Here is a 19,966-nt window from a genome sequence, read left to right as displayed (position 1 = left end):
GTTAACAAAACCTGCTAACTGAATCAGCAGATGGACTTCTCTAAGAAATATTGTTAAAATGGTGCCTGGAGCTACTACATTTCAGAGAGATATTTGGGAATTTAGACGGTATTACACTCTTACAGGAAAAAAACATGCAGACCTTTAAGGAGGGGTCTGCGGTGATGGCTGAGCGGTTAGGGAATTGGGATACTAATCAGAAGGTTGCCAGTTTGTTCCCGGCAGTGTAAAATGACGTTGTGTCCTTGGGCAAGGCACTTCATCCTACTTGCCTCGGGGAATGTCCCTGTACTTACTGTAAGTTGCTCTGGATAAGACCGTCTGCTTAATGACTAAATGTAATGAGACAGACAATAGAGACAAAAAAAGCTGTAGACCAATATTTATAGAACTCAGACATTTCATGTTTATGTTATAACAATAAAATATTTTCCCTCCGGTTATTTGATTTTAATATTAGTCGAATTGAGTGTTTTTTTGCCACCTGCTATTGTAGTTGTAATCATCCTTATATTTTCATAGGCAGACAACTACATGACTGACACTACTGAAGGACTTTTCACTTTGCTGAAAATGTTGTCTTCAAACATTTTAAAGACATGCTAATTAAATTCATATTTAATCAAATGAAAACACATGTGGATTCTCTTCTTCTTGACCATGACTTTGAGTTTGGAAAACGGAACCCAATCATGGCTTTGTAAACATTCTAAGAGTTACCAGATCACAATGTTCGTATGTATGTCTAATGCATTCATGTAAGTGAAGCAACAAAGAAAGTGTTTTCCACAAATCATCACTAGGTCTTTCCTTTTCACTGGAGCACTAGATACTGACCTTCCATATAATGCAATCAAAACAGTCATATTCATTAGACATCATGCTTCCTAAATTAAAACTGTAACCATGAACCTGGCCCTGCCTCAGTTTTCTTCATGTTCACTATTTATTGGGATCCTAATTACTTTATGTTTTGATGACAGCTAGTCTTCACCTGACTGACATCTAAATCTACTGCTTTCATTGCCAACTCCTCCATATAGGTTTCCTCCGAATGGGAGATTAACACAGCAATAGTGCCCCCCAGTGAAAAAAAACGTATTCTACATCAACAGGGGGAGGTGACCGATGAGGGAGCTAGCTAGGCTCTGGTGGTAGGAGGAGATACCATCCAATACACATTTAGTTTTTTTTTTATGTCTGCATTACTTTCTTTAATCAGTACCCTAGAGAGATTTACACAATATTTGATCCTGGTAAGTCACATGCAGGAATATTCATCTTGATTTTGCCAGGCAAGTTAAAAAACATACAACAATGACTTGCAAGAAGCGAAGGGCCTCATATAGGGATGGGGATTGGGATTCAGATGTTTTAGGGCAGAACAAAACCAAAAACACAATGGCAAAGAATAGCATACAGGTAGGCTGCAACATCAACCAACTATGGTCAATAGTTTTGACTATTTTGTGTGTGTGGTATGTGTGCAGTGTGGTCTGACAACACGTTAAGAGAACTGTCTTTGGAAAGGAAACGCCATTAAACTTGAGTAAGATAATGTCAAATACTTTACTGTCAGGCATACCCTAAGCAAATTAGAGTGCTTTTACTTTCGATTTAGTGCGTGGAGTCCATGTGGCCATACATACTTGAGTAGGCCTACCAGGGGAAAACTAAAGCATAATTAAAACAGTTATTATGATCTCTCGTTTTTACAAATAACTTGCTCCCTTTTCTAACTTTTATTTTTAATTTGTTTAATGACCTCGTCACTCTTGTGGTTGGTGATTTTTCCTTCAAATAGAGGGTTCCAACTCAACTGAGGAGCAATAGCTAGCCAGTACTCGCAGGACACGCCCAGTGCTTGCATTACTCAGTGGCCATTTTCTCATCTGTCTCAGACGACGCTAAACCACACAGAGGTAAGGATGTGTTCTCTTAAGTTATTCGTTTTTATCAGAAGTTTGTGTAAGATTATTTTACAATTCGACAATAATGGTTTAAATATAAAGCGACAGTAAATCCATCGGTAATTGTTCGCTAGCGACATATCCCAGTTGACTGGATGTCGAAAATGCATGTGTCGTGGTTGTGCGCTTAGCCTCTGCTGGCCCCAAAGAAGCCAGATATTGGCGACAAGACCAACCAGTTGCTTGTCTAGGGGTTATTAATTACCAGTAAAACGTACATCGCTTGTACATTTAAACATGGTTTCGTAATCAACAATCCTTATTTTTTTATACTTGTTTGCTTGGTTTTGTTTTTGTTGCACTAACTGCAGCCGTTTCACACTGCGTGGTGCTAAGCTAACGACGTCGTTAGCAGCGGAAGCTAACGCTGGTATACAAAATGGCTTTGTTGCATGTTGAACAATGAAAGGCCAGGTGTTTTTTTTTTTTTTTTAAGGAAACCACGTTTTGGTCCGTCATAAACATCAAGTAAATCGTAAATGTTAACGAGTGATTAAATGGACAATTGCCCTAGAGTTGGTAAATGTGTGAATAACGAATATCCCGACAAACTTTGAATAACTGAAATTATTTCTAAGACTTCAAGATGGCCGATGATGGAAAGCTTTTTGTCGGTGGCCTCAGTTTCGATACAGAAGAACCCTCACTGGAAGAGGCGTTTTCCAAGTACGGGGACATCGTAAAAGGTATGTTGTATGATTGCTATAAACCCCTATCTCTGCACGCTAATCATTTACTCGCCCATTACGCTGTATTGAAATGATTAATCCGAAAAATGTTACTTTTTTTTATGAGCCCTTATGCTGGGCACTATATTACAGCAAGTATTGACTTTATTCATTCCTCCCTTAGTTGATGTAGTCAGAGACCGTGAGACGAAACGGTCCAGGGGATTCGGCTTTGTCACTTTTCACAGCCCTGATGATGCAAAGGCAGCCATGACAGCCATGAACGGCAGGGTGAGTAGATGGCTTTACTGCACTCGGCATATCGCAACGTAAATAATAATCCCATTGTAAAATAAATAAATAACGCATTTATATTTAATTAACAAAAAAAGGTTATGCTCCCAAATTGTTTTGTAGTCTCTTGACGGCAGAACCATCCGTGTTGATGAGGCGGGCAAGTCTGGAGGAAGATCTGGTGGCTTCCGAGGAGGATCTAGCGGTGGCAGAGGAGGTGGATTTTTCAGAGGGGGCAGGGGAAGAGGTGGGTGTGGTTATTCAGATGAAGTAAGGACTTCGGTCCCCGAAAGAACAGCCTTTTAAAAATGTTTTTTTTTTTTGTGCTATTCTCCAGGTGGCGGAGGATATGGAGGTGAACGTAGCTACGGCGGAGACAGAAGCTATGGTGGAGGCGGAGGCGACAGGAGCTACGGTGGTGACCGGAGCTATGGTGGCAGTGGAGGTGGAGAGAGGAGTTATGGAGGAGGCTACAGGAGTGGAGGAGGAGGTGGAGGATACTCTGGGGGTGGAGGTGGAGGTTACAGGGATAACCGGTGAGTTTCTGGCTGGTCGCTGATAAAAAATTAATTGACAAAATTATTGCGTACTGGTGCTTTGAGATCTGTCAAGCCGTATATGAAGTAGGAATTACAATATGTATGTTTTTTTTTATTGTCTTGATTGATTGGATTTGAATCTCTTTCAGGAGCCAAGGAGGTTATGGTGATCGTTCTGGAGGATCTTACCGAGACAGCTATGACAGCTATGGTGAGTATTGCAGTGATCAAGCTTAGCAGTTGAGCCAGATTAGAATTGTGGACAAAAACCACCCCGTGTTTCACTCCCTGACCTCTTGGATTAGTATGTTAAAATACTCAAGTCCTCTCAAAGAAACCTGCAGCCGTTCTTTGAAACGATGGAAATCCAACCGTCAAATACATAGAAAAACCTGAAGCAGAAACCAGTTGTCCTAGTTCCCAAGGCCACATTCCGTGGCGGCTACGCTCAGAACCTGTCCTTTTTTTCCCCAAGAGTCAAAAAAAAATGCCCCTCGACTTGTGCTTTGCCCGTTCCACAGAAACTACCTGTACAGAGCATTGGCACACCCCTCATTCATAGGATTCTAGTGTTCTGTGTGAATAATGTCAGAATGCTGCAGTGCCTTTACACTTTTGCCCTACTTCTTGTCCTCAGCTACACACGAGTAAATACAAAAAAAACTTCCTGATTGCAAGATCGTCACTTCGCTGGCTGTTTTCTTTTTAAAAGATGCGCTCTTCGAAGATCCCTTTTTTTTGAATTTGTTGTTTTTTTCTGTTTGTGGTATCTGGTTCTAGTGTTTTCTTTAACAGACATTGCAGCATCTTCAGTCCTTTTTATCGTGTTGAAAATATTATTCAGGATAATCTGTCCTCTTGGCAGGAACTGAAATCCTGTAGAAACTTTACTGTTAGGCTTGGCGCTCATGTGTGGAGCGTTGATCCTTTTTTTTTGATCAATTTTTTTCCTCCTGGTGTAATGGGACTGCTTTCTGGGGGGATCAAAGTTGATGATTTTAAGAAAAAATGGCTTAAATTGAAATGAAACCTGTTCCACTGTTCAACCGCTCCTAGGTAGGATCTCTGAAAACTGTCCAACACAGCCTGATAGCTTCTATGACAAATTCAGTCTCTTGACCTGACCATGACCCTGCTCATTCTAAGCCTCAAATATCTGCAAATAGACGTTACTATCTAATCTTCCTTTCAAACTGGAGTTGTAGTGAATTCTGGTCTTTAAAATAAAATAAAAACGAAAAAAAAGGAGAAATTAAATCTTTTAGATCTACTCTAGAAGCTTGACAAGCTGTGATGTTTCCAGGGGGAACTGTAATTCATTCATTTAGTGTAGGAAGGAAGGAATGTTGACTGGTAGCACTGGTTTCCAGTAAACCTCCTTGATATTGATAAAGATATGTAAGTATTCAATATCTAGTGCAAAGTGATTAACTTTGTCTGGTGACTCAACGTCTAGCTCTTGAGCTGCCATACTCGGTGTAGGTGATGCAGTCTGCTGCAGCTGGCAGTTCATTATGCTACTCTGATGGACAAAAAACCCCATTCAAGGTCATCCTCAAGAAATGTTACTACAAGGAAATGTGCTCTGTTCTGTGTACCAACACCTATAAGATTTTTTTGTATATTCTGGCTTCATGAAGCCTATTAAACAATCCGTTGAAAATGCTCTGATTTCTTGTGCCTCCAAAGAATGAAGCTAAGCTGAATGTGATGATGCTCTAGACAATTACCTCAGTCTGGAAGATATGTAGGTGGGTCGATAGAGCAGACAAGTGTTGCATTCCATTTTAAAGGAAAATTATACTGGGATCTTGTTTTGGAAAGGTGCTCAGGTGTAGCCTGAAAGAAATTATTGGGATCGTTAAATGTTATACATTGGAGGCTTTTAAATAGTCCTGTCTCAAGCTAATCTGTGGGGGTGGGCTCAATGTTTCCGTCAGTAGAAATGAGAATTCAAGCAGAATTGAAATGAAATGTCCTCTCCTGGTACTGGTTCTGTTATAATGCTTCATTGCGCCCAAGAGCTCTGCTATCGGTTTGGAAATCAACAAAGTCCTTGGAGAATGAAGTGTTGGGCCTACCGACACGCGAACCCTCTCTGGTGAATGCTGCTCTCTTGGCTAGTTCATATGTGGAGATAGGCCAGTAATGTGAGGTAACAATTTTTGCTCTCCTGTTCGCATCCCTCAACAGTTCTCATTTTGATGTCCCATCTTATCTCTACCTTTTTCAACTTTGCCCCCTCCCCTACCCAGGGCTATCACCACCCCCTCCCCCCAGGCCCTCCTGAGATTGAACTCTAAGTCACTGTCCAGTTTTCTATAGGAATGCATGACTACGTCGAGTGACGTGTCCTGTTTATGGGGACCCTGTTCCCGTTTAGAAGAAACGGGACGTGAGCTTCTCACAATGACCATTGAGCATTTGAAATTTTCACCAACTGTCATTGCTGGAATATGCTAGTGTCCCAAAGAGATCCTCCCAAAAAATTCGACTCATGTGAAACTCACTTAAAAAAACAACCAAGTGTTTTGTATTGTTCTCCCTGCGATTGCAAAGTTGTTTTCATCTTAGTGTAGACTGATTTTACATTTTACTTTGCGTGTCCAGTACAGAAAATCACTAAATTGTCTAGTTTGAATGTCTTTACTGTCAACTTCCAACTATTATTTTGAAAAACTTGTTTCAGTGTTTTAAGTTTTCAGACTCAACTCTTGAGCAATTTGAATAATAGTTTTACTTAACTGAACTTGTCATTTTAATGCATGCCGTTTTTATATGCATTTTCTGTCCATTTGTGGTTGCCCCGAAAATAATGGCATTTTTTGTTGCTTGATCAGGTTGACAAAGCCTCGGGTCCTGAGGAGACTATTTGACTGGGACTACTGGTCTGCCTGGGTATTCATTCACTTCAGCTACGTCAAACCAAGGAGATGGATAACATCCTATGGTGGGTTGTGGCCATTGTATTATGCCAACTAGCAAGATGTGCTTATCATTCATAAGAGTGCATCTCAATAGGATCACTTATGAGAATGTAGTTCAAATGAATCGGTAGGGTGCGAAAGGTAGACCATGGGTCTTTAACCCTTGTGCTGCCTTCGGGTCACGACGACCCAACCTTGTGTTGCGAAAACTTTACCCAATACAAAATCAAAATGAAAAGCATTTTCTTTTAACCTAAGCGCTGTGGGGAGTCTGATACAGCCCGACGGTTAAAAGAAAATGCTCCACTTTATTTTTGTGTGAGGTAAAGTTGTCGCAACTTGACGGTGGGGTCACTGACTGAAGGGTCACAATGACCTGACGATAACACACGGATTAAGCTATCTAAACATGCTTGTACATGGCCAATTAAGCTGGCAACGCACCTGATGCCTGTAGTACGTTAATGTGTTACTTAGACCATTATGTAACAACTAAATTGTTGCCACGTCAGTGGCTGAGAATTGGATCAAGCACTAACTTATGCAAGATGTGGATGGATGCTGCCATTGTTGCTGCTTTTAATAACAAGACTTCAGGCATGACTGATTCAATGCATCAAACTTAGCTTTTTGAATAGTTTCACTGAGTGTTATTCTTTGGTTAATTTGATCCTGAATGTGGGGATATCACTTGGACTAACCCCTTTTTCCTAATTCTGATTTATCACTACCTGGCATAACTACCCCACGGTGTCTTCCTCAATCTAATGGAGGGTTTATGTTTCAGGTCAGGCACAGGATATATAATCCTACTGAGGAGCAGAATGCTGGTCTGTCCCCATCAAGAGGAAGGACCGGAATTAAGATGTCCTTCAGGGTGCACTGGCTGCTGGCTTTGCATGTTGTTCATGGGTATGGGCATCCAATTGATTATTTTTGGATGTGCACAATACTGTTTGCAATTTATCCAAAATGGCGAGGGACTATGTGGGGGGGGGGACGATTAAATAAGATGTGTGGATATTTTGTTGACAAGGCTCATGAAAACTGACTGTTGAAGTAAAGCTTGGTTAAAACCTATTGATTGGGCTTTTACATTTAATTTTTTTTTTTTGTGGACATGCCAATGAAACAGTATTTTTTTTATAACGAGGTAAATATATATCGAAATGAACGTTGGATACTTCCTTTTGTCGTGACCAAATATGTCACAATATCGTGAAAAGCATATATTTAGCCTGACGTGCCAGCCAGTTTAAATCATGTAGGTGTCACGTGGGACGCATCGTTACAAAGACGTAGCTAGCTAGCTGGCATCCTAGGATCTTGATCACTCACGCAGCTTCAGGCCAGTCGGTCATAACAGATTTCGACGGCGTTTTGTTGGGGGTAATATGCCTTTACGTTCAATAATTTATACATGTTTTTCAGTGCCTGTCGAATGATGAAATATATCACTTTGAAGAGACGGGAAAGGGATGGCAAATTATGTGATTAAGAAATATTTTGGCGACGCGCTCACCGATAGTCGTTCAAGCCTGGCTAACGCAAATATCCTCGCCGCAGTGGTTAGCAAGCCAGCTAATATAGCTGATTGTCGAGTACATGGTAGTGTGGTAGAATCTAGTAGGATTTAGACATGCGTACATGTTTATAATTGTGTTTCTATAGACGTATAGTTAAATTAGAGTATTGGTATTTTAAAATGTAATGACGCAGTAGAAGCGGACCGGCTGGCCGGGGGTGGTCATGTTGGTGTAATTCACAATGATGGTGCTCAATGGCGCCGTGAATCTGAACAGCGATGCTGAACAAAGGGGGAGTCGGGGCCTAGCACATGTGGGGGCGGGTAGCACCACGGTTGGAAATGCTGTTACGTGACCTTACGTTTTGACGGAACATAATACGGCACATATTGTATCAAACATCCGAGCTAACGCTAGTGTTTTATTTCTACAAGTGAGCGTAAAATGTATTATTTGCTTGTATTTTCAAGTTATAAGCCAGCTTAGGAATACTACCGCTAACCAGTGGCGCTATCTAGCTAGCTATCTTTCATCCTTCTCCCGTAACTAGTAATGTGTGTGTCTGGGCTACTAGTCGCTAGCTAGCATGCATGCTGCTTGGTTTGGGCCTTTCTTTGCTTTTAGAAATGAGGGCTTCCCTATAGTTCATATGGTACAGGTATTTTAACCGAATGTCATTTATTGTCCCTTTTGTCTACACAGGTGAATAGAATGTCTGACGAAGGGAAGCTATTTGTTGGTGGCCTCAGCTTTGACACCAATGAGCAGTCATTAGAAGATGTCTTTTCTAAATACGGGCAAATATCAGAAGGTAACGTCAAGCCACTATGAAGTTGCGCTGATCAATGTGATGTGACACATTTTTAAAATGTGTATTACATGCAAGTTAAAGTAACATGCTTAATTTACATGCTGTATAACGAAACTATATATATTTTTCCCCATTTTAGTGGTTGTAATTAAAGACCGGGAAACGCAGAGGTCCCGAGGATTTGGCTTCGTTACGTTTGACAATCCAGATGAGGCCAAGGATGCGATGTTGGCCATGAACGGCAAGGTGAGCTATATGGACTATTTCAGTCTGGTCAAGATCAGTCATATGGCAATAGTGTCCATTTGAAAATGTACATTTTAAGGGGTTAGTTGGATAACCTAGAAATATTACATTCAGCATTTAGCAGACCCTTTCTTCCAAAGTGACTTCCAAGAGAGAAAAGTGCATAGTTCACTGATCATAACGAGATAGCCCTAAACATTGTGGATATCCAAACATTGTAGCATACATTGTGAAACCAAATAAGTCCCAAAAGGGAAGAACAATAAGAGCATGTAGTTAGACAAGTTGCAATGAAACAGCAAGAACCTCAAATATCACTCTGTGGTTGTGGTGGTTTTGTAATCACATTCCCCCCCCCCCCTCTATCTATTTAGTCCCTGGACGGCAGGCAAATCCGTGTGGACCAGGCTGGCAAATCTGGCGGCGGTGGGCGGTCAGGAGGAGGCGGTTTCCGCGGGGGCTCCTCCGGCGGTCGAGGCGGCGGTGGAGGTTACTTCCGTGGAGGAAGAGGTGGTGGTGGAAGAGGTGGGCGTGGCTTCTCGCGAGGCAAGTTTGTTGTTTTCCTGTCCAGTAAGGTGCCCCCCTGCACTCGTGTGCCCCGCCCTCGTTTCTCTCTTGGTTGGAGTGACTGACAGGCCGTCTCCGCCCTTCCCCGCTCCCTCGCGCCTACAGAGACGTGGCTCGTCCCTCACACCTCTACTTGGGTGCCTGCGATCCGCAGAACTAACCACAAGTAGTTGTGTGTGTGTGTGTGTTTGTGCGTGCCCTTTACCCACCCCCGTCAAACCCCTAAGCCTGGCTCCTCCTACGTCCTCATGTCTGGTTCTTGTTTTGCAGTGACTCTTGCCGTGATCTAGTAGCCGTAGAGGTTTGAGTTTGACCCACGTTTCTTGTCTCCTGAATATCCGACCAGTACATTCTCTCGTACTCTTAACGACCTCTAAAAAATAAACCGTCTGTGATGCCTTGCTGCTTGGTTCGTGGACGCGTGCTGATGGCTGTGCTGGCTGTTGGCTTGCAGGTGGCAGTGATCGAGGCTACAGCGGCGGCGGCGGTGGGGGGCGCTACGACAGCAGAAGTGGAGGTGGAGGATACTCCGACCGAGGCTATTACAACAGAGACAGGTGACTAGCTCAGCACATCTCTTCACTTGCACCACAGCTGGAGGTGGTTCTCGCTCTGGTGTGCTGACATCCAGTCGAGTCAACAAATGCATTTAGAAATCCACCCTAAACGGGCAACAAGGATGTTTTGTGGGCTTGCTCTTTCTCCCCCTCCACTTCCTGTTGACTCATACTTGCCCCTCCCTTTTTTGTGTTTACAGAGCGCAAGGAGGAGGAGGATACGATCGTTCTGGAGGTTCGTACAGAGACAGCTTCGATAGCTATGGTGAGGCTTCTTAAGTAAGCTTGCACAAGTCAGTCTACGATAGGCGGCCAATCCGGTGCCTGGACAGCCTCATCACAAGAAAGCTGCTGTAGAATTGGATTGGGCCCCAATCATCGCCAGAGTCGAGGCAGGTCCTCGAAGCGCATTGCAGCTGGATGGGCTTCTCTTGGGCCGGCTTCGCCCCCTATGGTCCTCAGCGGTCCTGTGACGTGTCCAGTGATCACACGGCCTAGTAGCTAAAACAAACTATGCTCCTTTAGTGCATGAAGTGTCAGTCAGGGCGAAATCAAGAGGTTGAAACTGGGGAACGGCCGTCCCAGGTGTGCTGGGGGGGGGGGGGGGGGTCATACAGCCTCTCTGTGTTTGGGGGGAGGGGGGGGCAAGTCGTTTTTTATTTATTTTATTTTTTTACAATTTGATGAAGAGTTGGAGGGAACCGAAACATGGTTCCCAGGGTGGCAGAGTTGTCCCAAATGCTGCGTCCATGTCTACCTGCACGCTGAACCTCATTAATCACTAGGCTTTTTCTTCTTCAAACAGGATATGGAGTTCTCTTTGTCTCCCAGTGAGGCCTCTGCCATAGTTGAAATATGTTGAAGAAGCTAAATGTTGAAGGTCCAGTTTAAAACACTGCAGAGTGGGTGGAAAGGTAGGCTACCACAGGTCTAGCGTCAGCTTCCTACCAGGCTGGGCACTCTAGCTCATCACTGCTTGTGATGTCAGAAGCGTTCTGTCTTTCTCCTGCCCCGTTTCTAGAGGAATTCTTTTCATTCCTAAAGTTGCCATCCTGGTCTGCAGTGAAGTTCTTATCTAGTTCCTTTCAACTCATTAGTTGAAGTGCGTTTTGCACTGGTAGAATCTTGTTGTTGTTACTTTGGTATTTTGGGGGGGGGAGGGTTGGGTGTAAATGATAGCTTTTAGCATCAAGTGAATCTTCTCAGTTAACTAGTCATTGTGTCTGGAGGAGTAAATCCTGAAGTTGGATGGTTTTCAACACAGTAAGTAGAAGCTTTCAGTCGCAGGGCCCTCTTAAGAAACGAGTCTTCCTGCTACTGAATTGCGGTAACGCGTGTGTGTGTCTAACTTGCTGCTCAGGTGACGATGGCGGCTGGTAGACGGGGCGCGGAGGACGTCCGGATGTGTCGTCTGGACACGGCCCCTCACCCCCGATCCGGCGGCCCTATCCCGATGACTGCGGGGCCGGCCTGGGCCTCGAACCCAGCGCCCCCCCCCCCCCCCCCCGCTGCTCCGCAACACTTTAAATATCTTCTTCTGAAACCGACCATGTAGACAAGAGCAGTCCTGGATAAGTGCGGGGAGGGCTGGCTCGCACCTCAAGAGTCAGCCAAACCGGTCCTGTTCCAAGTTTTTTTTATTTTTGGTGAAGTTTTTTGGTCCTTTTTTGATTTTGAGTTATTGATCTGTAGAGAACATTTTGATTTTTATTTACTGTTAGGGGAGCTGTGAAGAGGCTCGTGTGCTATAGACTGTCGTCTCACTTGGCGGCCCTGTGGCCACAGGGTACGATCTAAAAGACTGGGGAATGTATCTAGAGGTAAAAGAATGGTAGCGCTTATGTAGTCAACGTTATGCTCTGCATTTAAGTAACATGCTCGTTACGCTTATTTAGGTTGAGTTTGACTGCTACGCCGGCACGTTGTGGTGAAGTCTAAATGAAGGGAAACGTACACTGAGTCTGATAACATCAACATCACGTTGCACTGTACTTTAGGAAGAGCTGAGGGAGAGAAACCTTCTAGGACTGGTTCATAAATATGTCGTAGGTTCTGGGAGGTGACGAGGACTGGTTCACTTGTTATATGGAGTACGACCTGTTGCTTCACTGTCCATTTACAGGTTCTCCACAAAGCTGTTTGGTTTCCTCTTGAGAACTTTAATTTTATTTTTGCTTTATCTGCCGCACATAAAAAGATCGGAATGAGATTTGAAGTCCATATCTCACTTAACAGTTCCAAATACTACGCTCAAAAAATGTGAAACTGGACAGTTCTATAAGATGCAAACGTCTTATCGAGCTAATTTCAACAAACACACCTTGGAGTAAAAGTTATTTCACAATACTGTTCTCGCCATAACATCAGATTGGTTTTGTATTTGATTTTTTTTAAGCATTCTGTATCTTCATGGTTGTATTTTTCCTAAATAAAAAAAGCCTTTCCAGATATCTGCTATCTTTTGTAATCAATGTTAACATGCCTGTCTGAGTAGCAGGGTATTTTAAATGCCCAGTTAAATCTTTATTTGGAACCAATATTTCCCTTTCAGTAAGAAGTTTGTTTGTTACCTACATTGGTTTGGATGCATGACATTAGAAAGCACAATGTCTCCTGTCCTGAAGTGGGTTCAGAAGTGAGGCAATTGTCTTGTGGAGTCACATGGATGTACAATTGAAAACAAGAGGAGGCTTGATTGACCAGACCATTTATTTGAACAGTTGTGCTCTTGGTACACCACTTGAAATTCATTGTTACATTATGAGCATTTGCTAAGATTATATTCCTGAAGATTTAATAATTTATCAAGGTTGGAATGGATATATTTTTGTAAGTCTGCAAGAAATGGCTGCAACACTAGAGGGCCTCCTGCATCTTATTAATAATAATAATGCTTGAAGAAATAGGCAAGACTTGTTTTTGCAAAGATAATATTTTGCATGTTTACCACAGGGTGGCAGTGTAGACTAACATTTTTGTAACACAGCTTCTAACAGAATGTTTTGTGTGGATCACCTATACAATTACTGTGTGAATGATGCGACTGTATAATCTAAAACTACTACTAAAATAAGAATGACAACTCTTATTTTGATAACTAAACCTCCCATAAAAAATGCTGACTGTCAAACTGTATGGCACAAAAACAAACACAGAAAGCTTTAGATAATCTAAATGTAGAAATATGCATCTATCTAACCATAAGCCACTGAACTAATACATTAAAGAGGCTCGATCTCTCGTCTCGTTTGGAACTCAAGCCCCTCTGGTCTCATCTGACTAAAGATAAGATGTTTTTGTGTGGTTATCAGTGATGGGTCATTGTCTCGCTAATCCAAGGGAGGTATTCTGGGATGTTCGTGTAAGCAATGAATCCGTTTTCTTTGTCCTCCATGTATGACACTACCCCAAAGGCCAGGCCTCCACAGACCAACGGTCCTCCGGAATCTCCCTGGAAAACCGAAAGAAATGGTCCTCAAGATGAATGCAAACTTACTTTGTTTCTTTCATAAACAATGACATTATTTTGTTAATGCCTTATTTCTTAAGACAAATGTTGTTTGTTTTGGGCACCATTCACCTTGGCAGGTCTGTTTTTCCCCAGTGTGCAGAGAACATGTTTTTCCTTGCATGTATCATTGGGAATGACTGTCACATTGACCTCTCTTAGCACTTTGGAGGCATATGGTTTGTGTATATTTGCGCGTCCCCAACCACACACCAGACACAGGTCTGATAGCTGGTCATTCTCCACGGGCAGAGCTAAGGGCTGCACGTGGTGGGTGAACACAGCCTTTTTTTCCAGCTGGTGGTCATTGAGATATATGAGGTCATGTTAAATTCTCTAGTCAACATTAATAGTTAAATTTGTGTTGAATTACTGTTGGAATCAAACATGCAACAGCTACACGTATTCATTAGTTGGGTACTCTACCTTCAACAGCATGATGTCATTAAGAAAGTCTCGGGTGAAGTTTGGATGTTTATGAACCGCTTTTACTTTCATGTGTTGTTCAGATCCATTATAAACATTGTGGACCCCCAGTTTGGCTGTGATACAACTTTAAAACAAATACATCAAATTAGCATGAACGGCAACAGTAATCATCCATGTTCCTCAGTCTACAGACCTGAATATAAACAGTACTAATGTCCTAGGAGGATTGTAGAGAAGTTGGACAACGTTCATATCCGTGTAATCTCTTTGAATTCATCCCCAATATGCGTTTACATTTAGTCATTTAGCAGACGCTCTTATCCAGATCTGGATGTATTTCATATCTCTTTCTCTCGCACGCAGGGCTTAATTAACGTTGATTGGGATCTCTGACAGTAAACTTACTCTCCATCGCAGTGGGCTGCAGACACCACAAAGTCATCCCTCACAAGGAAGCCGCCACAGGTTTTGATCTTCTGGTTACTGGTGACCTCTAGGAGCACCATGTAGGGTCTACTGTGGGGCACTGATTCGCTGCCTCCCAAGATGCTAGCTGCCTGAACTGAGACAGACCACACCAACAGCTGATGAGATGACCGGTTCTCCTGATGAGAACAGCCACTCCTGTATCTAGAATAGTCCATTGCTATTGGAAAGTGCTGCCAAACGGGTATATGATTCCCCCAGCACAATGCCACAGTCTGGATCAGTCCATTAACGGTGAGAGATATGTAACAGACATCTAAAAAGCCCCTTAAAAAACGTGAAGGATCTTTGTAGCTGCTTCAGATTTTCTCCCCCCACCCCCGCCCCAAGACCACCACCAGAACACACACATGCAGTTGTCTGGAACTGTAATTACCTTGATTGCAGAACGTAAGCATCAGCACCAGAACAGACAGCTTCAGAGAGAAGCACATAGTGAAGCTCTGCTGAGTGTCCGAGTGTTCCTCCCTGCCTCTACGTCTCAGGACTGAAGCTTTTATAAAGGAAAGTAAGCAGGAAACACACAGGAACCGCATGTGTGCGCGCAGCCTGAGGTTCGTACTCAGACAGGAAGAGGCCTGTAGAAATCTCAAGGATCGACTCTCTGAAAGCACTGAATTTGAGAAGAATACAGTCAGTATAGAAGTGGACTGGAAACGATGGCAACACAGGAAGCTGGTTCTTCTCTGAAGTGTTTTTGATTTGCTACACTGCAATTCTACTGTACAATTCGTCCTCGGTCTTCGACAAACACATCTGTGCATCTTTTGATTTATGCTATTGTAGATTTACGTCACGCGAAAAGGCCACTTCTTAAGTGTGTGACCCTAAGATAACTCAGTGAATGAGTCCACTGGTGGATCATTCAGCGTAAATCAGGTTCTATGTGAGTTCTGTGATGCACAGAGATCGGTCATAATTTACCCCCCCAGTGCCTCTGTAGTGGAGGCAGAGAGCCTTGAAGATTCCCTCCCCCTATTTGGAGTCTGGCCTCATTCATGTCCCCCCTCCCAATTCCTCTGTCTGGCCTCAGCCCTCTGAGGCAACACTATCCCCATTCTGCGCAGTCAACAGAGACTATAAAAAAATAGGGTTTGTTTGAAATTAGGGCCTCTCAAACTTAGTGATTTGCGACAGTTTTCAGATGAGGTTTCTGAGGAATGGGGTAGACATGAGGAAGAGTCCCTCTGGAAAACCAGCAGAAGGAGATCAGTCAGCGGGTTGTCCTCTGAACCTGCACATCAGTAGCTTTCAGAACATCCTGGTCAATCATTTTTCTTTCAACCAGGAGAACGAATTCCAATAATCCCACCATTAGAAATATTATGCGCTGCATAAATCGAAAGCAGTTCATAAAGTCTAGTATCTAGTGGGTTCTGCAGGCCTTCTCTTGGTTTGGCAGACGTAGAGAGAACCGACATGAAAGGTCTTCACTGTAAAATACGTGCTCCACATCATCATTATAATTGGAAATGGTAACTATGGAGACATTTTGGTAATTTTATCCTGACGAAAACAAGCTTCTTGATTGGAATTGTGTTTCTGGATCCCTGACCAGTTAAAAACTGTCACGCAAGGACTAATACTGGGAAATTACCTGACTTACAGCTTTGAAGGGATATTTTCCTCCAAATACTTGACAGTATAACTGTTGTCAGGACTGAATAAATAAAAAACTACGGTCATGGGATACTTCACCTCTTCTGGGTTTATTTTTTCCCACCCCTGTCCTAACGTCGACAACACAGTAGCTGCCCAACACATGCTACATATAATGCCTCATTCCGAAAATCATAAAGTTTGTGGTGTGGTAACAACATCGTAGTCTTGGCTTTGAGGCTAGGCTACCCTTCAGCTATGCAAATAAACTGACTTCACAGCACAGGTATGTCTATGACACAGCCTCCCAAGTCTAGACGAAAATATGGCACTTTCATACCTGAGCCACAAGCTTTTATTGTGGTTGTTTTGAAAAACGGTCTAAGGAGGAGAAGGAGGGGGAGGAGAAGACTGAGGAAAATGGACTGTGGGAGTGAGATGCTGGAACTCAGGGCAGTAATGGGAATCGCAGGAGGAGCGGAGAGGAGCTGGACAGAGAGGAAGCCCAGTGGAAGACGAGGACGGGGCCGCCAGCCCGCCAGCTTTACAGGGACCACGGGGGTTGAGTCCTGAGCTGGTTAAGCCATTGGATGTCGCGGTTGAAGCACGGGAAAGTAATGATGGTCGTAAAAAAAACATAAATCACGGCGCAAATTACATGTTTATTAAGAAGAAAGGATTAGGACAACAACGGAAGGAGGGGCGAAGAACGGATGTTCTCGGAGCGGTGCGATGCAAGGCACGAGACCGGGAGGCCGGGAGGCCGGGAGGTCGGGAGGCCGGGAGGCTGGGGCTAACTGGAATGACACATGGGATCCAGAGAATAGTGGCGGAGACGTGACACGAGGAATCATGTCTTGTGTGACCTTAAGTGTCTAAAATGTATAGTACACAGTACGTACGTGCTTGGATATACAGTATATACTGTGTTTATTTTTTGACAATCCTCTTCTTAACTGTTCTCCAGCACCAAAGGACAGTCTTGCAAAACTGTTTGACAGACCTCCCTCCCCTCTATTCTATGCCATAATCTTTGGGAGGCTTCTTTGTGACAGCCACAATAACTTTGGAACATATGCCAACACAACATTTGCTAGACGCCGATGCACCTGTAGTTTGTGTCAGTCTCATCATATGTGACCTGTGGGCCTTTGCCACGCGAAAAAGCTCGAAACTCTGAGTCACGGTTGATTCCTGTTGTAGGCGACGGTTCACGACAGCTACAGATGAGGGATGTGAGGGAGCGCACGCATGTCTGTTTGAAAACAGCCTCGCATGCCTTTTCAGCACGTACCTATCTGAAGGGATCTTATCGGGTGTGGCTGCATCGGGGGTTGAGAGTTTCCCGTTCACATTGTTTGTTTCCTTTTGATTTCGCAACATCGGATGCAAGATGCACGTTTTTCTATGTGTTCTAACATCACAACTTTGGTTCTAAGACAGTCGCTGCTCTAAGAGCATGCTTTCAGTTCATTTGAAGCGACTTCCTGTTATACTTCCTCACACTTGGCTTCCCAGGGAAGCGTGTCTCGCGACCTCTTCATCATGTCTCAGGCTCGTAAGTGAGGAGGAAACACACCACATGCAGAAAATCTGCGTGTCACACAGGAAGTGAATGTGACAGTAAAAGAGTTTAGATACTTTCAGTGTTTACTCCCTTGTGTTTTGCTCCTATTTAAGTAATTTTACTAAGGCATTGTTGTACTATAATTTACAAACACTGGCACAGGTGAGGGGTCAGTAGCCGTGCTGAGATGAACCACCCTGCCTCCAAACAGCACAGCCAGTGAAGATTTCTGCCGGTTGTCAAGGCAACCAGAGGTTGCCAAGGCGTAAATAGAGCTTCACCTGACACCCCATAATCCTGCTATTCCGCACACAGTCTGGATGAATGAGACTTCATGTTAACTCTTCAGCGCTGTTTTCACAGCTGGGAATGTGTTGCTCAGGTAGCTCTCATTCTCTCTGCAGAAGCAGATCGAGGGAAAAAACAGCTCAGATTTACCTGCAATTTCAATAAATTATAGTCTTGGGTTTAAATACTTGTCTTGAATTCCATACAGTTTTTCATACCTTGCAAATGATTACTGTCATTAGTGAAAGAAACACTCGTCAATCCAAAACTTTTTCTAATCAGTGGCTGATTACACAATGTCAGTCATGCTTTTCATGTCACTTAAACTCACAGCTATTTAAAGCAACTTCATGACTGATGGAGGTTGTAGTTTCCAAACTAAACGAAAAGTCTTCAGTGTCTGTGTCATAGGTCACTGTCCATTCCTATTTGGCTGTCATGTCAACATGAGCTGAAGGTGAGATGGAGGTTTCATGTGCTTCAATCCAGGCTAAATTGTTGTCAAGTGAATTAGAAGACATTTTGGCTCTCTGGCCGTTACTGGTTAGTGGGAAACGTTTCAAACATCCATGGACTTTTTCTCTATGGATACTCTTGGAAGCCAATAAATATATAACTACGCAATAACGTTTCCCCTTGCCAGAAGCATGTGTTTGTGTGTAGCTTTTGAGCCCTGAGATTAAACAGGGCGGCTGTGCAGAATGAAGGATCGCTCACAGTGAAGGATTACTCTGAACCCAAAACAGCCAGCTCATCTCTGACTCTCATAGACAGTCTGACATGCCCCAGAGCCTGGCCTCGCTTCTGACACAACTCTCTGGCCTTAAATCACTCGTCCCTGAATCAAAATCTGTCATCTTCACCATATCAGTCAAAACCATTGGCGGCAAAGTCCTGAGAAGTGTGGGTTTATTTCGATAGATTAAACACAACAAGAACTACGGTCGTTTTCTCTTTCTATGTAGTGTTCTAAGATCCAAGCGGTTATTGGTGCCATCGCTCAAGTACCTGCGAAGCACATTAAACTATCGAAATGTGACAGGAACTACCGCGGAATGTCACGGCACACTTGTTCTGAGGTAAAGGAAATGTAGCTGTCTTTAGTGAGCCTGAATGTGAGATAAGACTGTTGGTTAGGTGGTGGGTGAATAGCAGACACGGGGTCAATTGTGGGGTCAGCATTTGGATATATTTCGGTGAATTTGATTTGCCTCACAGTTGGCACTTATGAGACTGATCAATTGGTTTTATAGCAGCGGGGGAGACAAATCAGGTTCACCGTAGCATGGAGATAACCGACCCAGGTCTGGTGATTATATAAATCTCATTCCATCCTTCGCCACCTCCTTGCAGAACAGTCTGTCCACTCTCATTTCATGAAATACTTCAAGACGTCTAATCGAATTGACTCCATGCCGCGCCCGGAGCACTGCGTGGCCAGGAAGATACTCCTGCAGTGGCGGCCCCTTCCACTGCAGCTGCCCGGCTGACACGCATCCATCTTCTGAATGATTAGCTTCACCCTCTGACAGGCACTGCGGAACCATGGGAGTAGTGGGGGGTCAGGTGGCTGAGCGGTAAGGGAATCGGGCTAGTAATCAGAAGGTTGCTGGTTTGATTCCCGGATGTGCAAAATGACGTTGTGTCCTTGGGCAAGGGACTTCACCCTACTTGCCTCAGGGGAATGTCCCTGTACTTACTTTAAGTCGCTCTGGATAAGAACGTCTGTTAAATGACTGAATGAATGTAAATGTAAACCAATCTACTGCGTGCATGCCATTAGGGGTCAGGCAAAGACGAATCAAAACAGGAAATTAAGAAAGAAAAACATGGCGTCTGCCGAAATGAGACCCATTATAAAGTAATGTGTTGTGGAAAGATAGAAGGGTAATTCATCCTTCAGAGACTTGACGGACATAAATTATGTCAGCCATGTGGATGTTTGGGGTTCTGCTTGAGTCATTTCAATCCACATAACACATGC

At 43.5% G+C, this 19,966-nt stretch overlaps 3 protein-coding genes across 14 annotated transcripts; 2 read left to right on the top strand and 1 right to left on the bottom strand.

Moving 5' to 3' along the window:
- The first annotated feature begins 1,120 nt into the window (after positions 1-1,120).
- Positions 1,121-5,134, top strand: LOC146254406 (cold-inducible RNA-binding protein B-like). 3 transcript variants are annotated; one of them, XM_084675585.1, is made up of 8 exons: positions 1,125-1,256; positions 1,805-1,922; positions 2,549-2,656; positions 2,823-2,929; positions 3,056-3,179; positions 3,270-3,468; positions 3,621-3,682; positions 4,109-5,134. In XM_084675585.1, exons 3-8 carry the CDS (start codon positions 2,557-2,559, stop codon positions 4,120-4,122), a joined length of 606 nt encoding a protein of 201 aa, XP_084531711.1. In that variant the 5' UTR covers positions 1,125-1,256; positions 1,805-1,922; positions 2,549-2,556; the 3' UTR covers positions 4,123-5,134. The 3 variants fall into 3 exon arrangements, with proteins under 3 accessions (XP_084531710.1, XP_084531713.1, XP_084531711.1); XM_084675584.1 differs by lacking the exon at positions 4,109-5,134 and having other exon boundaries at positions 1,121-1,256; positions 3,621-3,723; XM_084675587.1 differs by lacking the exon at positions 4,109-5,134 and having other exon boundaries at positions 1,124-1,256; positions 3,056-3,149; positions 3,621-3,723.
- Positions 3,620-12,553, top strand: LOC146254405 (cold-inducible RNA-binding protein-like). Of its 10 annotated transcripts, XM_084675589.1 has the most exons (9): positions 3,620-3,682; positions 6,312-6,421; positions 7,186-7,310; positions 8,627-8,735; positions 8,875-8,981; positions 9,356-9,527; positions 10,003-10,105; positions 10,306-10,370; positions 10,911-11,459. In XM_084675589.1, exons 4-9 carry the CDS (start codon positions 8,636-8,638, stop codon positions 10,937-10,939), a joined length of 576 nt encoding a protein of 191 aa, XP_084531715.1. In that variant the 5' UTR covers positions 3,620-3,682; positions 6,312-6,421; positions 7,186-7,310; positions 8,627-8,635; the 3' UTR covers positions 10,940-11,459. The 10 variants fall into 10 exon arrangements, 8 of the variants coding, with proteins under 8 accessions (XP_084531715.1, XP_084531721.1, XP_084531720.1 ...); XR_014731442.1 differs by lacking the exons at positions 3,620-3,682; positions 6,312-6,421; positions 7,186-7,310 and adding exons at positions 7,635-7,787; positions 11,466-12,553 and having other exon boundaries at positions 10,306-10,340; positions 10,911-11,019; XR_014731441.1 differs by lacking the exons at positions 3,620-3,682; positions 6,312-6,421; positions 7,186-7,310 and adding exons at positions 7,635-7,787; positions 11,466-12,553 and having other exon boundaries at positions 10,911-11,019.
- A 253-nt stretch (positions 12,554-12,806) lies between these two features.
- LOC146254404 (chymase) lies at positions 12,807-14,999 on the bottom strand. Its single transcript, XM_084676161.1, has 5 exons — positions 14,905-14,999; positions 14,448-14,604; positions 14,040-14,166; positions 13,686-13,910; positions 12,807-13,556 (listed from the first exon to the last, which is right to left on the bottom strand). The coding sequence occupies exons 1-5, from the start codon at positions 14,960-14,962 to the stop codon at positions 13,413-13,415; spliced, it is 711 nt and encodes a 236-aa protein (XP_084532287.1). The 5' UTR covers positions 14,963-14,999; the 3' UTR covers positions 12,807-13,412.
- Positions 15,000-19,966: the final 4,967 nt, after the last annotated feature.

The sequence above is a fragment of the Hypomesus nipponensis genome, chromosome 16, assembly GCF_054491055.1.
Source record: "Hypomesus nipponensis isolate SF chromosome 16, ASM5449105v1, whole genome shotgun sequence".
Taxonomy (NCBI): Eukaryota; Metazoa; Chordata; class Actinopteri; order Osmeriformes; family Osmeridae; genus Hypomesus; species Hypomesus nipponensis.
The sequence above is the reverse complement of the archived record's forward strand: the minus strand, read 5'-3'. Positions and strand labels throughout refer to the sequence as shown.

Excerpts from the sequence above, each read along its gene's own strand:
- LOC146254405 (XM_084675589.1), top strand. The coding sequence starts at position 8,636 with ATGTCTGACGAAGGGAAGCTATTTGTTGGTGGCCTCAGCTTTGACACC. Across the intron at positions 8,736-8,874 it reads ATACGGGCAAATATCAGAAG|TGGTTGTAATTAAAGACCGG; the intron begins GTAACGTCAAGC and ends TCCCCATTTTAG. Across the intron at positions 10,371-10,910 it reads AGACAGCTTCGATAGCTATG|GATATGGAGTTCTCTTTGTC; the intron begins GTGAGGCTTCTT and ends TTCTTCAAACAG.
- LOC146254406 (XM_084675584.1), top strand. The coding sequence starts at position 2,557 with ATGGCCGATGATGGAAAGCTTTTTGTCGGTGGCCTCAGTTTCGATACA. Across the intron at positions 2,930-3,055 it reads TGACAGCCATGAACGGCAGG|TCTCTTGACGGCAGAACCAT; the intron begins GTGAGTAGATGG and ends ATTGTTTTGTAG. Across the intron at positions 3,469-3,620 it reads GGAGGTTACAGGGATAACCG|GAGCCAAGGAGGTTATGGTG; the intron begins GTGAGTTTCTGG and ends AATCTCTTTCAG.
- LOC146254404 (XM_084676161.1), bottom strand. The coding sequence starts at position 14,962 with ATGTGCTTCTCTCTGAAGCTGTCTGTTCTGGTGCTGATGCTTACGTTC. Across the intron at positions 14,605-14,904 it reads GCTTACGTTCTGCAATCAAG|TTCAGGCAGCTAGCATCTTG; the intron begins GTAATTACAGTT and ends GGTCTGTCTCAG. Across the intron at positions 13,557-13,685 it reads GGAAAAACAGACCTGCCAAG|GGAGATTCCGGAGGACCGTT; the intron begins GTGAATGGTGCC and ends TCGGTTTTCCAG.